The following is a 22,527-nucleotide window of genomic DNA, read 5'->3' as shown; positions in this document are numbered from 1 at the left end:
TAATTAAGGTAATAGTGCAGGGTTATTGGTTAGTTGCCATGTGAGCACGTTATTTCTTTGCCCAGAAGGTCAAGTATCTTTAAAAATACAGTTATCTGTGTGTTTGGCTCTGCAGCAGGGAGAAGATGCTAATACTTTCCAAGGGGGTTTCTAAGTCCCCAGCAAATGTGTTTTCACAAACCTGAGAAGAAGAAACACGGTTTATTTATCTGAGCAGCTTCCAAACTCTGTTCAATGAATTGCATCCCCTCCTGGACTTAAGACCTAACAGATTTACATCCAAGTCCCAAAGTGAAAATTGGAATTTAAATTCGGATGCCTGAGTGTCCTCTCCCTCACGTTCACACACGCGCACAGGACTGTCGTCCGTGTGCTGAGGTAGGAAGCAAGCCGAGCCAGGGGTCTGCACACCCGGACACCTGGCCTCCGGTCCCGCTCTGCCTCTGAGCCTGAGCCCACGACATGGCCCTTCTCTTGGGAGGTGATGGTCTGGGCCTTGTCTGTACCAGCCAAAAAGGAGCCTGAACCTTTTCATGGGGAGTTTCAACCCCTGTGGGCATCTGCAAAAACCTATGGAGCCCCAGCACAGAAATGGTAACATTTTTCATACATTTTCAGGGTTCCCAAGCTTTAAGCCTTTCAAAGGGAATGGTCTTTTAGGCTCACCGCTGAGGTGTCCTGCTCCAGGGACAAGACAGGCACTATTTTGAAAGCAAATGAGAAATTGTACACATGTTTTCATTTCCTGCTGCCTGGAGGAGTGGCCGTGCCTGTCTGGTTCCCAGCAAGCAGGTTGTGAATGTGCTTAAGCACAAAGTAATGTACACCTTAATGAAGGCTCCTGCGGGGACGGGCTCCCACCCGAAGCACCGCCGCCTGGCTGGTGCCTGCCCTCGTCCCCCATGGAGCCTGCTGCTGCTGGTGTGCTGGGCATGCAGGCTGCGTGGTCAACCAGCACTTACTGGCCTTCTCAGTCACTTTCCGGGAGTCCTTGCCCTCTTATGTTAGATGTCTCACCAAAGTCACACAGCTGGTACGGGTGACAATCTTTCCCTCATCTATGTTCACTCCCAGGTCGCTCTGACTCCTCCTCGTCCCCTCCCCCGTCCTCCTTGCAGGGATGGTGGCAAGAGAAAAGCACCCCCCAGCCTGCACTCAGGATTGTGCCTCAGCCACCCTAAGCTCATGGCTGTCCTCTACGCTCCAGCAGCTCCTTTGCCCAGGCAGCTCCCAGAAATGGCTGCGTCAAGCAGACAGTTGCTATAGCTGTGGACCTGGGAAGGGGCTGCTCTGAGGAGTTTGTACTCAGCTGGGATCCCGCCCTGGGAGTGGGGGCAGTGTGGTTGGGCTCCTGTATCTGAGGACCTGGGCCCCCTGGGTCAAGTTCATGGTGAGTCCTTGTTGAGCGTGAGAGCTGGGACCATTGTTGATCTGGGGCCTGGAGTGCCTCCCACATCCTCTGGACTGTTTTGAGGAGCCTTCCCTTCTCACATGTACACACCAGTGACCACACACCCTGGCCCCTCAGAACAGATGACCCTTGGGCCCCAGCCCCTGCCTGAGTCCTGAATCCAAGCTTGGGGGGGTGGGGGTGGGGGAGGCCTGGGCCCAGAGCATCTCCTGCATCTGCCTGGCTCACTGGGGGGGACAGTGGTGTGTGGAGCCTTTCCCTCCACTCTCAGGGTCATGGACATCCAGCCTCTTGACCTTCTGTAATTTCTGCAAAGCACTAGCAGGCAGCTGTTGGCTGACTACCCAGGGCAGGAGGAGGGGGGACGAGGCTGGGGGCGGGGACAGAGTGACAGGGAAGACCTGCTTCCACCCTAACTGCACCAGAGAGGGCCGGAGCAGAACCGCCTGGAACGGTGCCCCCGACTGGCCTCCTCCTCAGGGCCTGTGTGCAGTGAGCAGCCTTTTTGCCTTGGTGTGGTCATGTGCATTCAGACCCTGAGGTCCTGTGCAGCTTCCAAAGACACAGCCCAGGTTTCCCTGCCTGAGCACGGGGTCTGGAAAGCTGTTGTTCACAGTGTGAGTCGAACATGCTAGGAGCTGCCTTGGGAGGAAGATGGGAGCCGGGACCAGACCACATGCCCTCGTGTTCCCTGGCCCTGGCCAAGGGCACAGAGCAGGCTCAGCTGTGCCAGAGATGGTTCTCATCGTGAACTGGGAGCTGGGCACTGACCAGTGAAGCCTGATGCAATGACAGAACCTGGCGGGCAGCCCAGCCTCCTGCGCTGGCCTGGCAGCAGCCAAACTGGACATGTTCCTAGGAGGCAGACGGGCACCAGGAGCCCGGGCAGAATGGTCTGCCAGACAGTCTGAAGCCAGAGGAGGCTCCTCTGGAGCAGCACGGGGAGTGGCTGTGGGTGGACTTGCATTCCAGACAGGCTGCATGTCCTTAAATAAGTTTCCTTATCCGTGACGGGATCCTAAGAGTACCCACCTCTTAGTTATTGTCAGAACCACTATAATAATTCTATCATCACTTTAATTATTCTCATTATTATTCTCATCATTGGTGCAAATAACCAGTGAGCTAAAGCCTGGAGAGGACAGAAATAGCAAACCACGTGTCAGCGTGCAGGGGCTGCTGCCATTCCCGGGCGATGGGAGGGGCACGGTTCTGCCCAGTTGCCCAGTTCAGATGCCATGTTCAAAAAATGAGTCGGTCCTTGGCTGGGTAGCTCAGATGGTTAGAGCATCGTCCTGATATGCCAAGGTTGCAGGTTCAATGCTGAGTCAGGGCACATACAAGAAATAACCTATAAATGCATAAATAAGTGGAAGAACAAATCTCTCCCCCCACCTTAATCCCCCTCTCCCATCCCTCTCTCAAGTCAATAAACATATCCTCATGTGAGCATCAAAAACTATATATGAAAGAATATACTGGTAGAATATCACTTTCTCATTGTGTCGATAAATAAACGGAGGCTCAGAGAGGGGCAGTGCCTTGCCCAAGGTGCTGGCCAGCAGAGAGGGAAATCCTGAATCAGACCCCTGGCCCCGGGGCCTCTGCCTGTCCCACCGTCCGCCTGCCGATGTACCCCGCCTGTTGGTGGGCTTCCTCAGCATCTCTTCGGCAGTTCCTCCCTTGGGAACCATGGAAGGGAAGACGGCCCTCGATGCTTTTCCCTCAGCTGGGTCCCAGGAGCACACAAGTGCCCCCCTCCCATTGGGGTGATGACCAAGCAGCTCCCGCCTGGACAGGGCCTTGTGCACATGTCTCCACGTGGGTGATGAAAAGAGCAGCTCTTCCTCGGAGGAAATCATAGATCCATTCATTCAAGAAGATGGGGGAAATTATCACACAGAGCCATCTCTGAGTGTGGGAAAAATTATAGACTGTATTCTTCTCTATAATTATGCTGGTTTTAGCGGGAGCAGTTAAGTATATTAGGCAATGCATTCTTTTTTAAAGATGTTTTTGAGACCCAGTTTGTCAAAATGAAAACCCCATGCTCTTAGCTACTTGCTAGGTGGCCATGTGCCCAACTACAACCTCCTTATAATGGAGAAAGGGAAGAACACCTTTTGGTAAATCACTAGCAGTCTTGGCTATACCTTATGAGTCAAACTTAAGTTTTAACGCACCTCCCATCCTCTAGAAAAATGGGGAGGATATCTACCTACAGATCACAGTTAAGGCTTATTATTTAAAATAATCCATGGGCTTTTTTTTTTTTATCAAGTGTACCAGCCCCCAAATGTCTGCCCACCCTACTGGGTTTGGGCAGCCCAACCTGTGAACACCCTCCTTACCTGCTCATCACTGCATATTGTGCTGCCCAGCCCCTACTTGGCAACTTCCCAAAAAAGCCAGAGTTTCACCCAGCCTACCCCATCAGAAGAAAGGCACCCAGCCCAGTAGGGAGGATAGGTGGTAAGGTTCTGGTTTACTGGAAATGAGAGAGAGAGAGAAGGAAAACAAACAGCTTGTTAAGTTAGCAGCTGTGCACACCTCTATAGACCATGCCCTGCACAATTCTGGGCACAGCTGTGCACAATTCCAAGGGCAGCCAATCACAATCACATCAGAGTGTACAGCACCCCCTGGAGTTGAGTGATGTGACCACACCATCCTTGTCTCATCCCCACGTGCCACCCCGCTGCTGAACCGGAACACCTGGGCTCTGGGACCTTCCTGCAGCTGCTGCTCCTCGCCTTGCAGATCCTGAGCTCAGCCTGAATGGGCCACCACTGAAGCCTCCATTCTTGCTATGAGAGGTTTCTCAGGAGGCAGTCAGTGCTCTAAGAACCTCCCATGGGCGGCGAAATCAACTCTAGATGGAAATGACTTCTCTCCTCAAATCCTGCTAAAAGACAGGCCGGCGAGGCATTGACTAGGACACTGCGACACCAGGGCTTCATCCCTGGGTCTGCCAGAGGGGCTCAGACTCCTCAAGTATAAAATAGAGGTGAAAGCACCTGCCTCACTGAGTCAATGAGACACTAACTGAGAGACCTGGCCCGATGAGGGCCCACCTCTATTCGCCGGCTGAAGCTGCAGGGTGATTGGGTGTCCAGCTGCCAGCCAGAGTCTGAGAGAGGCACTGGGGCCAGAGATGGATTCTCAGGACCCTAAAACACCTTGTCTTCGTGACAGGGAAAGCAAATGTTTCTGGAACAGAGGCAGAATGACCTGCCTCCCTTGGATCCAGCATTTGTTTATTCAATTAGCTATTTTCAGATCCAGCGCGCACACGCACTCCGTCTCTCACAGCTCTGCAGCCCGTCATGCTGAGCATCTGCAGGAGGAGGGGGAGGAGGCCACTGTGTTTCTCACCACTGAGATCCGCTGGGGTGGCTCCTGGCTTTCCCGGCCTCTGCTGGGAGCCATCTTTAAGGGCTGGAGCTAAGGTGGACAAAGAGGGTACGGGGCTTGGAGACGGGGCAGATGTATGTTCATTGTCAGTGCCTGTCGAAGCTGCCCCCAGGGTGGTTTCTTCCGAGGTCTGACTCTAGGAAGCACCTGACGGTCCTGTTCCCATTTGTGCCTCATTGTTTGTGTCCACAAGGATTTCCTGCTTTGGTGTACCAGGGACATAGGTCCGTGTCTCTCCCCTGAGGCCGGGATTGAAAGACAAAGAAAATGAGTGGAAGAGGAAGAGAAAGCTCTGGGAGAAAACGATGAGAGGAGCGTCCTGGGCTGCCTGTGCAAGGCCTCCGGGAGGGCCTGCTGGTGGCACTGCTGGTGCCCCTGCCAAACTGTCCACACAGAACCCTGCTCCCCCTTCCCTAAATTCAGCTGCAGAAGTGATAAGCTTGGCTTGTCTCCTTTTGTTCACCTTTAACTTGGGTGTCCTAGGGGCAACTCTTAAAGAGGCAGGTGCTTTCACATGGCACGTTAGTGCACGTGTTCATCAGTTCATTCATTCACTCAACATCTGACACCCAGGCACCCGAAGCTGTGGTGGATTTCCACTTTACAGAACTGAGCTCATATTTTAGCAAGTAATATAGTTCAGGCAAATGCTTTAGGCTTAACTAATGGGGGTGTTGGTGGCCCGCTGTGTAAGAGCAGGAAGTGGGTTGCAGAAACCTACAGTGTATAGAGGGAGGTAGGGCAGAAAGATTCAGAGGCTGGAGGAATACTGAATATCATGATAAGCAATATAACATAGTGGTGAAGAGCCAGGATGGGACACCCAAACCAGGATATTTTTTAAGTGTAAAGGGCCACCACAATAATCATGCCAAGACAGTAGGTTTACATTGGGACTGTCCTGGAGAAACTGGCATTGTGGCCAAACTGCAACACATGGTCCCCTGCGGAGAGTACACTTTGAAAACAGTATTCTTCCACCCTTGTGTGACACTGAAGCTGTAACATTGCTTTGCACACGGTTCTTACAAATTCTCCATCCCATTTGATCCTCACAACCACCCTATAAGGGATACAAAGCTGGACCAACATCAGCTCCTTTGCACAGAGGAGGAAGCTGGAGCCTGAGAGGTCACGTGACTTGCCCAGGGTCACACTGTTGTAGGTGACAGCTGGTATTCACAACCAGATCTTCTAACCTGCTGCCTAGTGATGTTTTATTTGTTCACTGATTCTTGTCATAACACTGGGGAATCCTCATTTCATGGGTCAGATTGCAATTTAAAAACAAGGACCCAGGAAAAACAGCGAAGGGTGATACCCATCTACAGGCAGAACCTCCCAAGACTCTGTACATGTATAAATGCAGAGAATAAGAAGCCAAACCACCTGTCTAGGGTTATGAGGGAGCCCTGACTGATCCAGAGAATGCATGTGGGCACTCACAAATGAAGTGAAAAATAGAGTCATGTACTTAGGAAAACATATCTCAGAGCACAAAGACTGGAAGACTTAGTTCTAGAATTTTAATTCAAGTTCTGCCTACAGTCTCATCCACATGATGCTGTAGTTGGCAGTCAAACCCTAAGTTTGGTCTAAAAGAGTTAAGTATTAAATTAATGGATATAGCTCAGTTTCTAGTTATACTTAATAAATCATTATTATTATTATTAAAACATTAGCCAATCGAAATCTTGTTGGTGGTTATAGTGACAGGAGACCAGGTCCCTGCCTTGCCACTAATGGGCAGTGAGACTCCCCCGTGGGCCCTGCCCCTGGACTCGGCTCCCTCAGTTCTCCAAGGGGCCGAGCTAGAGATCCTTTGGCTCCTTCCAACTATCCCATTCGGAGGGTCTGAGGAAGCTCCACTTTTGTGACTGTTTCAGATGGACCATCCCCCACCAGGAATGGGCCAGAAGAGTGGAAATTAAATAAGAAGGAGATCAGGACAAAGAAGGACGAGGCTGTCTGCATGGGGAAGGAACCACACCTTGCAGGGCTGCAACCAGGTTCCATTAAAAGCGAAAATTAAGTTACACATTAAACCACTTAGGCTTGTTTCCTTTCCAGCTGTTTTTGACCATCATTCAGCAGGGCCTCTTGCTGAATGATGGTTTCCAGAGGTGGAAACTGGCACTTCTTTACCTGAAGCGGTGGGGCTGGGGTGGGGCGTGGTTTTGCTTTTGTTTTAGAATCACTAAGCTCCGGGAGCCTCCCCTGGTAAGGGGTGGTCTCCGCTTAGGGAATGGAGAGTCAGGGCACCCTCAACCTGAACTAACATGGCCAACAAGATTGCCCGGGACCCCACCCTGATTTTTCGGTCTTTCTGCAGCCCAGGCCACTGGGCCCAGCCATACCTCCAGACCTTTTCTCACACTGTTCCCTCTGCCTGAGCATCCCTCCCTCCTTTTCTGCCTGTCCTCAAGGATCAGATTAAATGCCCCTCTCTGCCCCTCCACCCCCTCCCAACCCGGCAGAATTAATGCCACTTCCTCTGTGTTACCACATGGCTATGAGCTCCTTAAGGATGAATTCCAACCTTCTAAGCACAGCTCCTGGCACAAGCTGGGGCCTCAGTGCATGCTTGTTGAATGAGTAAAGGATGAGACTGGACCACATGCCAACAGTGCTTTGTATTCATGTGCAATGTATGCAGTCAGTTCCCAAGCACTCCCCGCCTGCCCCACCCACCCCCCAACTCGGGCCACCCATCACCATGAAAGGACTCAGCCTGCTCTGCTCACCAACACATCTGGCCAGCTGGGCTCTTTCTGCATGTCCCTCATCCTCTCTGCACTGTGAGGCTCATTCAGTTCACTTGGGGTTGGAGCCGTAGAGATGATAATGCCCAAGGCCCACAGCCCATGACGCTACACGTCCGGCCCTGATGAAAGTCCCGCAAATCCATCACTTCACCATGAAGGCATCTGCAGTTGCTTTTCTGAGATGGCCTATGGTGTGGGTCCCGACTGCTGTTCCCAGCCCCCAGCCTGCTGGCTGTCCTGAATCCCAGCTTTGTTCAGCAGTCAGAGCCTTGGCCTGAGGGGCCGGCGCCCTGAGGCTGCATTACCAGGCTGTGTGGGAAATCTTTGGCATTTCATCGGGAACTGTCCTAAATGTGATGCTCCACCCTTACCCCACTCAGTTATGTCTGCTCAGAGGCAGAGGATAATTAATTACATGCAGGGTCCTGGACAAGCAGAAGCAGAAGGGGCTTTGAAGAACACTGGTTCAGAGTGTGGTCCCCAGACCCCCGCATCAGCCGCCTTTGGGAGTAGGCTGTCCAACCACCCAGTGTGCCCAAGATTATGCAGGCTTAACGTTGAAGGTCTCTTACTCAGAGAAATCCCTCCATCCTGGGCAAATCAGACGGGCAGTTCAGACCCTGCCTAGGAATGAATTCCCAGGCTCCCACCCCAAGCCTAGGATCTGAAACCCTGAGGCTGGGGCTGAGTGATCTGTGTTTTAACAAGCCCTCCAGATAATTTTTTTCACACCTAAAAATGTTATTTATATTTAAAAAAAAATACTCATTTGTTTTTAAAAGCATTAAAGAGAGAAAGAGAAACAGAAGAGGTGTGGAGTAGCAGACATGCCCCTTAGCAGTGTCCATGGGAAGGTGCGATTTTTGGTTCTCTGGAATCCAATGGTGTGTTTATAAAAGAAGACAGTTAAAGGTCCCCCAAAGCCCACGGTTGTACTATTACCCACACCCACCAAGAAAAAGGGCACCAGCCAAAGAGCTGAGATGACAAGAAAAGCCAAGAGTGCGGCCACTGGGAGATTAAGTACCTTGGCCCAGGTCACACCTTGGGGAAATGACAAGGCCAGCTTTCAGACCCAAGCACCGGGCTCCACGCTGGCACTGACACTGACACTTCTGTGGGGCCTCTGCCACCCAGCACAGGGCCCGCATACCGTGGGGCACAGTGGGGAAAGAGCGCTGAACAACGGGGATGGGAAACTGCTACCAACCGTTAGCCTGTGACTTCAGGGAGGTCATTTAAAAATGTATGTCTTAACTCAGACGTGTTTACTTCTCGTTCCTTCGGCAGAGGCTGAAGTAAAGTGAGCCGCGCGGTTTCCCCTCGCCCTGACACTCTGGGGTTCTATCTTCTCTACCACTAATGGCTGGGGTTTTACCACTAGAAATGTGTTTCTTTGTGTTACATCTTGTCTGAACTCCTTTTCAAAAAATACAATTTTCCTTGAGCGGGCCCTGACCCCTTGGCTTGCAGGTCTAGAGAATGCTCCGTGGCATGAGCCCAGTGGGCCCTGGTTGGAGGGGAGGGGCAGGCAAATGGAGGGGAGAATGCAAAGGGGAGAGGCTGGGCCCCACACAGTCGTTTTACTAATGGCCCCAGCGGCCCAGAGGAGCTGTGCCAGGCCTCTGCAGAAGGACCTTATAATAGCTCCCATTCCAGTCGCCTGGCTGACCCCATCTATCACCTTTTTTTTTTAACTTTTTTATAGGCTTCTTTTTTCTCCTTTTGTGTTTTTTTCCACCAGCCTGCGTCTCAGACTAAATTAGAGAAAAATGGGTTTTGTCTTTTTTTAACAAGAAGACTAAAAGTCTTAAATTACCTCTTCAAGGTCTGCAAATAGAAAGGCCAAATAAGACAGCCACCTTTTCGTTTCTCCCTTCCGCTCTCCCTGTCCCAGGAGCCCCAGAGCTTGAGCTAAGAGGCGAGCACTGGCTCAGGAGGACGTGATCTAGGCTTAGCCAGCACCAGCCAAGGAGCAGGAGCAGGGTGGTGGCAAGGAGGGCCCGATGGAGGTGGGGAAAGAGATGGGAATGGGCCAAACCCATGCCCGTTGGTTCTAGAATAAAAGAGGTCCCCTAAAGGGAGGTGGTTTCCTGAGGGGGCACTTCTCTGTGGGTGTGAGCGTGGGTGTGCAGGTGCTGGGGGCAGGGGCCCGGGGAGAAGAGGAAACCACGCAGGCTGCGGTTCAGACTTCCTGAGAAGCAAACGGGATTCCCGGGCGCAGTGCATCTTCTCCGCCTCTGCCACCGGTTGCCGCCACAGCTTCCAGAGAGCCCATCGGGGGGCATGAGGGCGAGGAGAGGAAGCATGCTTCCGGGGCAAGGAATTTTAGTGCTGGAGTCCTGGGTTCTGATCCCTGCTACGTGTAATAATAATAGCTAACAGATATGCTAAACTCCTCTCATAGATTATCCACTTAATCTTCAAAACAACCCTGCAATGTAGGTATCATTACTATTCCCATTTACAGATGAGGACACCGAGGAATGGGACTTATCCAAAGTCACACATCTTATGGCAGACGCAGGTGTGATCTCAGGGAGTCAGACTCCAGAGCCCTTGTACTCTTCCTGCCAAAACACTAAGCCTGCCCACCTGCTTCCTCATTTGGAAAGTCGAGGTGCAGGGGACGATGGCGTGGACTGGGTAATTGTCAGGGGAAGACAGGGTGGACTGGGTAATTGTTAAAGTCCTTTCCAGCACAGATGCTGTGATTTGGGGCTCATGCCTCACCCATGCATGCAGAGGTCCTACTCAAATGATGCAGAGTGCAGGATTCTGATGCAAAGCAGGTATAGGCTGTGTGTGTGTGTGTGTGTGTGTGTGTGTGTGTGTGTGTGTGTAAGACAAGTAAGCTTGTGTCCTGCAAACCTGATGAGACAGGAGAGAGAATAAGAACACAACAAGGCCAGCACAAAGTCTTTAGGAAGACTCATAGATTAGACCTGTGTCAAAAGGACAAAACCAAAATCTTGACAATTCTACCCAACTCACCTCCATGTGTCAGTAGCCTTTGCATTTCCCTGCTCTTTGCTCCGGTCTAACACCCACAGCCTCAGACTCCCCTGACCAGACAGGCTAGTCAGCCCTTTGAGGGGCACCTTGCCAAGGAGCTCTGGCTCTGGGAAGGACAAGATGGTTCCCTGTGCACCCCCAGCCCAGCACGTGTGTCTTCTTTGCAGGCCCAGCTACCATGGCCCATTACAAGGCTGAGCAGGATGACTGGCTGGTTGTCTACCTGAAGTATTTACTCTTTATCTTCAACTTCTTCTTCTGGGTAAGTGAATTCTGCACACACATACCCGTCCTGGCACCGAATGACTTAAGCTACCTTTTTTGTGTGTGAGTCACCACTCTGGGGTTGATTTCCTCCAAATCAAAGACCACCCATGGGCAAATTCTGCCTACTTGAAAGCAAATATGTACATTTGCTACTGAGGGGGAAGAAAGAATCCGGTCTGCAGGTTGGCATGGAGTCTGTACCACATGCCATCTGAATAAAGGAAGCATAAACATAACAATGAGTTTTGTGTTCCTGCTGGCTGTACAAAGGGTCCAGCTCTTTCTTCCCTTCTAGCTTGTACCAGTGCCTTGTGGGAAATGTGACTGCCTGAAATAATTGCCTGTTTTCCATCGAAGCCCATTTGCCTTCCGTGGCTCACAGCCTCGGGCCTGTGCAGAGAAACAGAAGTCCTGGGGGCCAGAGGCTGCCTCTGTGTGAGATGGGAATGGTCTCTATAGCGACTCCTCTCAGGAAACCCACCAGTGAGGTCTTCTAGGAGGGGAGTCTGTCCACTTGAAGCAATTATCAGGAAAGTCAGAAGCAGAGTACTGTTAGTTCCCCAAAATAGTCAGGCATGGAATAGATACCTTTTGTGTTACAGTTTCACTAAATTTGTAGAGGCAGAGTGTTCAGAGTTCAGGCTTTGCCATCAGACGGACCTAGGCTCCCCTGTTACTAATGGTGTGGCCTTAAGCATGCCACTTACGTTGCCTGAGACTCCCCAGCTACAAAACAGGGATCCTTTCTAACCTTTTAGCGTTTGTCAAAATCAAGACAACAATTCCAAAATGAAGTCACTTACGCTAAGCTCCACATCACCAAACTGAGACTTAATTACAGTGCTGGTCCTCCCAGAAACGGAATCTTAAACCAGTCAACCAGAAACCACCTGATCAGCACTAAATAATCTTCCTGATCCCCTCAAATCTTCTTGCCATCCCCTCAAAGAAAGTAACCTTGAAATGACTAACCTGCGTTTTTGTCTGGCATAACTTCCTTGTTCTGGCTCCCTTCTGCCTATAAAAGTCTTTCATCTTATACACTTGGAGCTCCTTTCTATCTGCTGCCTGATTTGAATTGATTTTTGCTCAAATAAACTCAAAAAGTTTAATATGCCTCAGTTTATCTTTTAATAGTTCATTTAGCAGATACCCTGAAATGGTATGTATTAAGTACTTAGCTCAGTCTCTGCACATAGAAGGCATTTGATAAACTCAATATTTCAGATATATTAGGTGTAGAAGGCCTGAAAACTCTACCAAACCAACCAGCCGATAAGGCAGAGCTGAGATGCCTGCTCACATGGGAAAGGGTACACCCCCTTGACAAAGTCCTAGAAAATCTCAGAAATGCAAAGGCAGAGATGGGATATGTCTCCATTTTTAGGTTCTTCCATTAAGATTACTAAAATTGGTTAAGATTGGGAAGGATCACTGGTTTAGGATTGGTGGATACAGCAAGGCAAGGGTTCTGAAAGTCTTGGAGAGCAGACAGTTGCTCTTTAAAAGTCAAACAACTTGATCTTTGTTTAAATGGTTTATTTTGAAAAGTTCCTGGAATAAACTTATTTTATTTGCAGCTTTTATCTTCCTAGGCAAGTGTTTCCTGGAATAGTGAAGTTGTGTTGATGAAAACGGTGGAATAATAGAGCCATGTTGATGTGATCAGTAAGCTGTGTGGGTGCAGATAGGTTCAATTCTCAGAGATAAATCCAATAGGGGGGTTAGGATTCTCGATGAATGAGAATTATTTTTAAAGAATAAGTATATTTTTCCTGATCATAAAAGTCTTACGTATCCCATACAAATAACCTCTAAAATGCTGAAAAGTATAAATAAGAAAATTAAAATTGTCTATATCTCACTATGCTAGGGCTTTCATAATGAAGTACCATAAGGCAGGTGACTTTAAACAACAGAAATTTACACTCTCACAGCTCTGCAGGCCAGAAGTCCAATCAAGATGTCAGCAGGGCTGTGCTCCCTCCGAGACACTGGGTAGAATGTCTCCTTGCCTCTTCCTGGCTTCCGGTGATGGCTGGCAGTCCTTGGTGTTCCTTGGTACTCCTTGACTTGCAGCTACATCACTCTTCTTATCTCTGCTCTGTTTTTACATGTTGTTCCTGTGTCTTTGTCTTCACATGGCATTGTCTTCTTCATTAGGACCACCCTAATGACTTCATCATAATTCTGCCAACTTTCTATTTCCAAAGGCCACATTCATAGATAGTAGGGTTAGGACTTCAACAAATTTTGGAGGGACACAAATCAACCCATAATACTCATCATCCCAGGAATGACCATTGTTGACATTCCCTCTAGACTTTGTCCTGATGAGGACAAGAGGTGGTGGGTAACCTGCACTATGGGAGTCACAGTGGGATAGGAACACCTGAAGAGAGTCAAGGGACAATGACAAGATGAGGTCATTAATTGGATGGGGTTAAGAGGCAAGAGATGTTTAGAAAATGGGTTATATTATAGATATTTATAACTCTTGGGTTGATAATGGAGCTCTTCCTTGCAATAGAGACCAAATGGCAGGTCAGATGTAGGCTTGGTGAGTTTGAGTTGCCAGGGGACATCTGAACAGAGATGCTCATTGGGCAGTTAGCTCACGACTCTGGATCTCAGATGGGGATCATCCCCACCCAGACAGTGGTTGCAGCCATGGAAACGAGTGAGCAGCCCCTGGGAGAGCATGGATTCTGAGAAGACAGCAGAAGTTAAGAGTGAGACATGGAGCAGCCCAACTAGGTGGGGTGAGTCTAGGGTTGGCAATGATCCCCATTTGCCCTGAACTGAGGGGCTCCCAGCTGTGGGACTTCTGGCACTAAAACCAGGAGAGCCCATGCAAGCCAGAACTAGAGGAGCTGGAGGAGGAGCAGTCTGAGAGGTGAGAAGAAAACCAGGAGAAAGAGTGCCAGAAGCTGGAGATCAGGGAGGGTCAACTATGTTAAAGGCAAGTGACACATCAAGCATTTTAAGACCTAGAAAGTAGCTAATGGGTTTGGCCACACAGAGTTTATTGGTGACTGGTGACAACACGCTCAGGAGAGTGGTAAGAACACTCTCAGGCAGAGGTCAAGGAGGTGGACACTCAGTGTAGACAGCACCACTGGGCACGAGGAGAAGGGAGGGCTATAGCTTAAGGGGCCCAAGACCTATTGTGAGGTGCTCAGCCAACGTCCTGCCTGTGCTGGGTCCCTGTAGGCGGGAACAGGCAGTAAACGCAGTGACCATCCTCAGGGTCCCTTCCAGCCATAGGGACTCAGAGTCTGCCTGTTGGTGTTTCACTCCTTTGGGACTGGTGAGAAGAAGGACGTGTGGGTGGAGCTCAGGCAGATGGGTAGCAGGCATGTTTCCAGGAAAGCTACCAGTGAGGGCAGCTTCTCCCATACAGCTCTCCCTGCTTCGAGTCAAAAATACCCCTGCCTGGGGCCTGGATGGACATGGACCAGCTTCCCAGGGACTCATTCAGCCAAGTCTCATTTTCCTTCTGGGGGATGGTCGGTTTCTGAACGTCCAGGCCTCAGTCTCCCGTCCTGGGTTCCTGGCATCTGTGCCCTGGACCTGCTGTGATCTTCTCAGAAGTAGATATGGGCAGACTGCTGGCCCACGTTCTGCAACGCACAAAGTCCCTGGGGCTTTACAAGAATTCCCCAGGATGGGCCTTGTCCATGAGGACCTTGCATCCCTCCCACAGGAGAAGGCTCCCTCCCAGAGTCCAGCTGCTGGTCCTCCCCACTGAGGCCCTCTCAGACACACAGCAATGCCAGCTTCTACATCGGCGGGTGCTGCCCTAGCCCCGCGTGGTTCCCGCCCTTCCACCTTCTTCGTATAATCGTAATGCACCTCAACAGGGAGGGTCACAGATAGCACCCCTCCACTGTTCACCAGCGCCCTGCCCACCACCGCTTCTGCACAGATGCATGTGAGCCTGAACAGCGGAGGCCAGTTCTCCCGGCTCCTATGATAGGGGTGAGCCCTCCAACTTCCTTTCTCCCCCAGCACAGTGTTCATTTGCCGAATATCACCTTGCCCACTCTATGAAAATCCAGCACTGAGAGGCTAGGACAGTGGTCAGCAAACTGTGGCTCGGCAAACTGCAGCTCGCGAGCCACATGCGGCTCTTTGGCCCCTTGAGTGTGGCTCTTCCACAAAATACCACGTGCGGGCGCGCACATACAGTGAGATTGAAACTTCATGGCCCGTGCGCAGAAGTCGGTATTTTGTGGAAGAGCCACACTCAAGGGGTCAAAGAGCCGCATGTGGCTCGCGAGCCGCAGTTTGCCGACCACGGGGCTAGGAAGCCCTGGGTTTTCTTCCGTGCTTGATGCCCAGCATTTGTGAGGCTCTGCTGGAAAAGACCTCCCGTGGCTGTCTCATGTGATGCTCACATCAACCCTGACAGTCGGGGTCGCTATTCTCCTCATTTCACAGGCAGGGAGCAGGCTCACCCAGTTCAGAACTTGCCCAGGGTACCATCGTGGTGATAAGCAGAGCTAGCGCTGACAACCAGGTGTTCTGGTCACTAATAATGACGATTTAAAAGTCCTTTCTGTAATGTTTACTAAGCGCGTACTAAGTGCCGGCACTGTCCTAGGCGCTGGGATGTGTCAGTGGAGAGAGTCCGGCTGTCACGGCTCACTGTTGTAGGCTTCCTCTGTGCTTGTCTTTCCACTTGCATCCTCCCATTTACCCTCCCAGCACCTCGACGCTGTGAGCAGCTCTGTTAGAGCCCCATTCCACAGAGTGGAAAGCCCTTTGCCCAAAGTCCCAGAGTGGGCCCCAGCTCTATCTGAACCGTGAGTATTAGAAATAAATTCCTTGCTTAAGCCACCCAATTATGGTATTTTATTATGGCAACCTGGTGGACTATAAAACATTTGGCAAATCACTTAATTTGAGCCTCACTTTTTTCATAAATTTAATAGGAATGTCAATACCTGTAAGAATCAAAGATTAATATTTAGAAAAACAATTAGCCCAGTTTCTGGTACACACTTGGTGCTTAACTATTATGTGCAATTGTTATGGTTAGACTAAAGAGCGTGCCTCATCCTACGGTTTTAAGACTTTGGGGAGCATGACCTATGTAAAAGATAATAGAAGCAAAAGAAATGCTTATATGTTCATGAAACTAAGCTTACCCTTACTATATGCGATGCACTCTGATATTTTCTCTTCTATTTTGTGGTGCTTGGTTTGTTTTGGGGGGTTTGTTTTTTAGGGCAGATTACAACCCACCACAGTTATTTCACAGCCCTGACCCCCTAGGCCTGTGTGCTTGGCCACCAGGCTCTGTTGCCTCCAGCTCAAAGTCCTACACTTTCCTGCTGTGTCTTTTGGGGGCACACAGGGACCAGCATTCCAAAGTTTGAGAAACGCAGAGCAGTGGGATGGTGGGGAGCAGTCATCACCTCCACCTGGATGAGGCATGACTCAGGTGCCAGGGACCATGCTCCAGGCAGGTGTTCTTAATGAGACTTTAAACCAAGTCTCCACCAGCTGCCGCTGTAGCATAATTTGAAGGTTACAAATAATTTTATACAACCGAATTATTCTCACAACCACTCTATAACTATCTTCATTCCCATTTTGTAGATTATAAAACTGAGGCTCAGATGATTGGCAAAGTTCTATGTCAATTCTGGGTTTTTGACTCAAAGTCCGGTGCTCTTCCCATCTCCATAGACCACTGGCCCACAATCACAGCCTTAGTCCCGCTGCTCTGATGCTTGCGTGGAATTTAAAAATGTCCCCAAAGTTCAAGGTTGATGGAGCAATCAAGGATGGTAGGGGCATTCAGACATGCAGAATATAAATAATATAAGCAAGACTTAAGCAGCGTCACAGTGGACACCCATTTCCTGCACCTAAGCTCCACCCCACCTCTGGACCCCTACCCCCCACATTCACCCCATGCTTGAGCCCCAACCCTTCACCATCCCCTGTCCCTGACTCCCACCCCACCGCCTTGCACTCCGATTAACCCCGTGTTGATCATGACCATTTCACTGAGCAGGGAGGCCCCTTGGCTACAGCTCTGCATCAGAAACCAAAAATGCCAACTCTCATGCCTCCTTCATGGCCCTAGACAGAAGTGTGACCCACGCTTTCCTATGTGACTTTTCTTCCCCCTCCCATTTCCTACTCAACTCTGCACAGCTCCCTGCAATGTTGTTCTCTAATTTATTATTTTAATTAGCTGCCTGGCTGTGTTAACGATCAAAACTTTTCCAACCTCCCAGGAGCTGTGCCAGGCTGTGAGAGAGCTGGGGACCCTGCGGCTCCCTGGCCTGGGGCGGCTCCTCTGCTCTGAAGTCCTGCCCAGGGCATTGGCAGAGGCCACGGAGCTTCCTGTGGGGGCTCCGCCTCCAGGAAACCTGTGGGCTCCCTTAAGGGGGACATGGGTCAGGACAGGAAGCAGAGGTGCTGGGGGACTCATTCCTGGCCAGGGGAGTGAGGGGGCTGGAGAGCATCCACACAGCCCCCCAGAACCCCTAGGGGCCACTAGTAGGAAAGAGCCTCTGCTCGCTTTTTACGGAGGCTACATAGACCTTCACTTGGTCCAGCCTCCTCCCATGGAGCAGGGCCCTGCCTGTCTCCCAGGCATGTCATCAGAGAAAGACCGGGTGAGGGCCCGGGCTTGGTGTTTCTGCTGTGTTCCTTCTTATGCTGAAGTCACAAGCCCCCCAAGGTGTTCAGGGCATCTCTGCCTCTGGCCGTCAGACTGCTGGGGGACAGGCCATACTGGAGGAGGACGCACATTTGGACCACACAGGCCATTGCAGATGAGAGTAGTCAAGGATGAAGCCTGTGGGAGAGCTCTGAGCTGCCCTGCTGTCCTCAGGGACTCCAGGCCTGGCTTGGCCCAGACACCAGGTGGCTTGCTTCATGCAAAGGAGCTCTGTGTGGTCAGCAGCCCAGCTGGCAAAGCAGGCGCTAAATCGGACGTGAGGTTCTGAGTTCTAGTCCCCCCTCTTCCTCTCGCTAGTAATGGCAGCTTGGAGCCGTCACCCTCTCTCTGGGCCTTGGTTTCTTCATCCAGAATATAAAAGGGGTTAGACGTGATTCTTTTCCTGTATTCTTCCCTCCTTCCTGCCTCCTCCCATAGGGAGTTACTGGGCATCTATCTACCATGTGTAGCACTCTGCTGGGGATGCTAAATGAACGGGATTTAACCAAGAGGCTAAAAGGAGAGACAGATAAAGTAACAAATACAGCAAATACGCTGTGATGAGTGTAACCATAGAAACCTGCCCCAGGCGTGGAGCTCGTGGGGAGGACAGAGTGATTCGGTCGCTGGGAGTGGGGCCAGCAATGGCACCCGGCAGGTTCAGAACGGGGTTTGAAAGAGGAACAGGCAATCTTGAGCTATTTCCCAGCTCAGCTAGTCCCAAGAGATCTGCTCTTATTATAAAGGTGGACGCTTATGGGGGAGAGGGGGGCGTAATACTGATGTATTTCATCAGGGGCTCTTTAAACTCCAAGAGCCAAGAAAAGAATGCCTTGCGTGGAAAGCTTATCCTTGAAGATTCAGCGCAAACAGAGCTGGTGCCAAGGCCACAGGAACACGAGGCAGCTGGGAGAAACGCTCGCCAGGTGCTGGCAGGTGTTGCTTATTAATGAGGTGGAGAGCCGTCCCTAACACGAGGTTACCCACGGTCCCAGGGAAGGAGTCAGGGGTGGTTGGAGTGCGGTCCCCCACCCTCACCCCCGCCCTGCCAGCGAGGGTTCAGCATACACCTCAGGGCTGCAGCCCTGGCCTCAGCTGACTGGACTTGGGAATGAGGAGCCTTGCTCAGCCCTGGCGCCAGGCCCCTCCCCAGCCCCCACCCCTCCCTCACAGTGGGAATCACCTCGTGCTTAGGCAGGGTCTTCCCACCCAGTCACCTGCAAGCAGCATGGGGCAGGACAGTGTCAGCGTGGGCCGCACACTGGCACGCTGCCTGGTCAGAGTAGGTGCGCAGTGAGTGCCCGATGAAAGAGAAAGTGGGGAGCATTCAGCTGCATTAAGAACTCATGGGTGCTGCCCAGCCATTCCCAGGGCTTCCTAGCGGCCGGCAGAAAAGCCCACTCCTCTCTGAGACTCAGACTCCCCATGAAAGTAAAAATTGCCAGAAAGCAAGGAAGAGAATTAATAACGTTGCCCCAGAACTCAGCCTGGAGAGGCAGTGGGGGCAGCACACGGCGTTATGTCCCTGGCCCTCTGCACAAGTCCCATCCGCGAGTCCACCCCACTGCGGTGGCTCCTGTGTGCCAGGCCCTGTGCGGGGCTGGGATCCTGAGGGGAGCATGGTGCCGCTCCCTCCCATGCTGAGAGCTACACTGGAGGCTGAGGAGCTCCCCGGCCCAGGGCCAGAGGCAGGAGAGGAAGGGCAGACAAAAGAGAAAGGCAGGAACTCCAGGAGAGATGAGAGCCGAGGCCCAGAGAAGCCGTGTAACTTGTCCAGATTCACCCAGCCAGCGGGGGAGCTGGGACTCAGGCACCGGTGGTTGGCCTCGTCCCCACTCTACGCTGCTATCACAGTCAGTGGGCACCTGCAGTGCTTCCAGGAAAGCAAATACTCATTCGTAGTAACTAAAGCCCAGGTGAGGAGGAAGGCAAGTAGCAGAAGACGGAGCCAAAAATCAGGCTAAGCTGGATCTAAGGGCCTCGGGGCCATTCCGGGCTTTGGGCTTAGCTCCCGGTCTGGGACCTCAGGCGCTCTGTCACCCGAATGCCTGCTGGTTCAGCACAACAAGCTGGCCCCTGGGTGGAGCAGAGACCAGGAGGCAGGTGTGGGGTGGGGGTTGGGGTGGGCGCATGCCAAACTGGGCAGTGCAGGTCATGGCGGGGCTCAGTAGAGGGGGTGTGGTTAGCACCTGACTGTCCCTGAAGAGGAGGAAGTCCGTAGGGACCCAGGGGCTCTGGTCTGGGTGGGCGGTGGTGCTGTCAGTGAGACTGCCCAGGGGAGGAGGAGCGTAGATGACAAGTGTGGTGGTGAATGGTGTACACACATCCTGCCCAGAACCCTTGCCAGCTCAGTGTGGTGCTTGCACCAAGAAGGTGCCCAGCAGACGCTGCCATGAGTGAGCTGAGCGGCCCCCCTGTGCCTCCCCTCACATGAAGGCAGAGAACTCTCCTCCCAGGGGCTCCTGACCCCTGCACCATCCGCTGGTCCTTTCCCGGGTCCCAGCGCAGAAACCTCTCGGTATCCTGACAAAGAAATGTCCTGCAGTTACTCTACACTCCCCGCCTGCTTTTCTCCTGTCTGCTGCCTGCTGTCTGTCAGGACTCTGGCTAATCCTTCTCCCGTATGACATGAGCAACTTTTTGGCAAAGTTCCTTTTCTATAAATGGGAGGTTCCTGAAATGACATGGCATGGGTGACCTGCCATGTGTCCTCTTTGGTAAGAAGGCCAGCCTCAGCCTCTGCAGGGTATCCTAGCTAATCGGCTATGGGCTCTGGTTTTGAAAATGTAGCTAATATTCCACAGAAAATCAACCCAGCTTCTATAGAGTCTGATACTGTTGAATCAACTCTATGCAAATAGCTGTTGAAATAGCTCTTTGGGGTCAGGTCTCTCCCCACCCACTCTGTCCTCCTCTCAGTCCCCTCCCCACCCCCCTGCTCGTTCTGCTGACGGGGGGGCCCCCTCCGCACAGTGGGCGAAAGCCATGAGCCCCTGGCCCAGAAGCATCTTGCCGGGGGTGTATTGGCAGAAGGTTGTCCCCCTGGTAAGTAATAGGGACACTTACCCACGTGGCAGGGACCTCGCAGTCATCTCATCCAGCACCACCATTTTACAGATTAAGAAACTGCGGCTTAGAGAGGAGAAGCGTCTGGCACACAGTCACGTGGTTAGTGAGGGGCACAGCCAGGCCTGCTGACTTCCACCCTCCCAAGACCTTCCGGTGACCCATTCCAACAGTTCACAACTTTTACTTTTCCTGTGCAGAGGAGAGACTTTTTTCTAAAGAGCTGACTGAGTCCCAAGCAGGAAACGCCTGGACTTGAACTCCTCTTGCTCCTGGTGGCAAATACCACTTGGTATCCCCTGCAGACACTAACTTCTTCGCCAGAGGTGATGCCCCAGCGGAGGGAGGGATCCCCAATGACTCGCTCACTTCCTAATTTCTTCTGACCCTGCTGCCACCTGGCTGACCTGCAGGCTCCAGCCCTCTCTGCGACTGGCAAGCTGTGGGCGAGAGCAGCCCTCCCACAGTGCGATCAGCACTGCTCTTCTCCTGGGGCTGCGTTTCTCAGAGTCCCCCACTCCTTCCTGGGGAGCCAGGATTTTTTCCTTTCTTGCATAATTTGATTTTCATCCCTTTGGACTGAAAATTCTGCTCCTCATATTTTCACCTTCTGCACCAAAGCTCCTACCAAAGCAAACGCCCTGACACAGCCAGAGCAGGCTGGAGCTCAAGTCCTGGACAAATGTCAGAAGCTCTCCCAACACCTGCCCCCAGGCCAAGGGGCCCAAAGCTTCCAGGAAGCCATGTGGTCTGTGAGATTCAGCACAGCGCCACCTCCTGGGGGAGAGGGGCAGGACACTGTGACCCTCCATTAAACCTGACATCTACACAGTGAGTGGTTCTCAACTGGAACCACCTGGAAACTTAATAAAATATTCATGTCCCACTCCCAGCGATTTCCCCTGGCCGGGGTGTGGCTGGGGTTTTGCAGAGCTCCCAGGTGACTGTGCAGCCAGGCTGAGAATCACTGCCTTAGAGGTGGAGGAGGCCTCGCTGCATGGTACAGACTGGGCTCCAGCACCCAAATCTGAATGCATTATTTTAAATGGATGACCATTTCTCCGGGCAAAGCACCCATAGTTTGTTGTTGTTTTTTATCATATTCTCAGTGGGCTCCATGCCCCCAACCAATTAAGTGTCCCCAGTCCAGTCCAAATGTGCCCCCTAAGGAGGTGCCAGGCCCAATGTTCAGCCGTGGGGCTGACAAGCCTAATGGATAATGGATAGTGTGCAGACTTCTATAAAGAGCCTACAGCAATTACAAATTAGATCAACCTGATGTGGTCACGTGGACTGTTTCATGCTGCTCAGAATCGCTTCCTGGCACTATCATGTGCCTTTGATTAATAAAAAATGAGAAATGAATTATTACTTAATGCACTGGGTTTGGTAGGCAAAAATCTTCAAAATGTAAGATCCATGGAACAAAGTAATCAAGGGGATCCTTGGTGATTATAGGTTGGCAACTACCGGTCTAATATAATGCCCTAGAGATGAAGAAACTTTGGCCCAGCGAGGGTATGGGACTGGCTTTAGGTCACACAGCTAGTTGTGCAGAGTTAGGGCCCTTCCCCTTAGGCATGCTGCTGAAGCAGAAAGGAAAGGTGCAGGGCATTTTGCTGGAAACTCGCACTTAACACAATTCCATAGACCGGACTCGGGAAATGCCTCACTGGCCATGGGGTTGTGTGGGCCAGAGATAGCGTACACTCACCGAGAATTTACAAACCTAGTGTAGTCTGGGATCACCAACTACTGGGAGACACCATCAACTGTGAGAGACATCATTGTTTCCTGTACCACTAAAAAAAAGTCCTGCCCAGTATAACTGTACGATGCCATTAATCCCAAGATGCATATCAATGTTAGATATGTAAAATGTGAGAAAAAAATGGAACTGAAGCGTC

At 51.4% G+C, this 22,527-nt stretch overlaps 1 protein-coding gene across 3 annotated transcripts in view; it reads left to right on the top strand.

The window, feature by feature from the left end:
• The window catches only part of TSPAN11 (tetraspanin 11), a 59,066-nt gene that overhangs the window by 7,879 nt on the left and 28,660 nt on the right, over positions 1-22,527 (top strand). For all 3 annotated transcript variants that reach the window (XM_036300479.1, XM_036300478.1, XM_036300477.1), the window contains exon 2: positions 10,773-10,867. In XM_036300479.1, coding sequence (XP_036156372.1) covers positions 10,773-10,867 — 95 coding nt within the window. The remainder of the gene's footprint in view (positions 1-10,772; positions 10,868-22,527) is intronic.

The sequence above is a fragment of the Myotis myotis genome, unplaced genomic scaffold, assembly GCF_014108235.1.
Source record: "Myotis myotis isolate mMyoMyo1 unplaced genomic scaffold, mMyoMyo1.p scaffold_m19_p_3, whole genome shotgun sequence".
Lineage (NCBI taxonomy): Eukaryota > Metazoa > Chordata > Mammalia > Chiroptera > Vespertilionidae > Myotis > Myotis myotis.
This window is presented reverse-complemented; position numbering and strand designations above follow the sequence as displayed.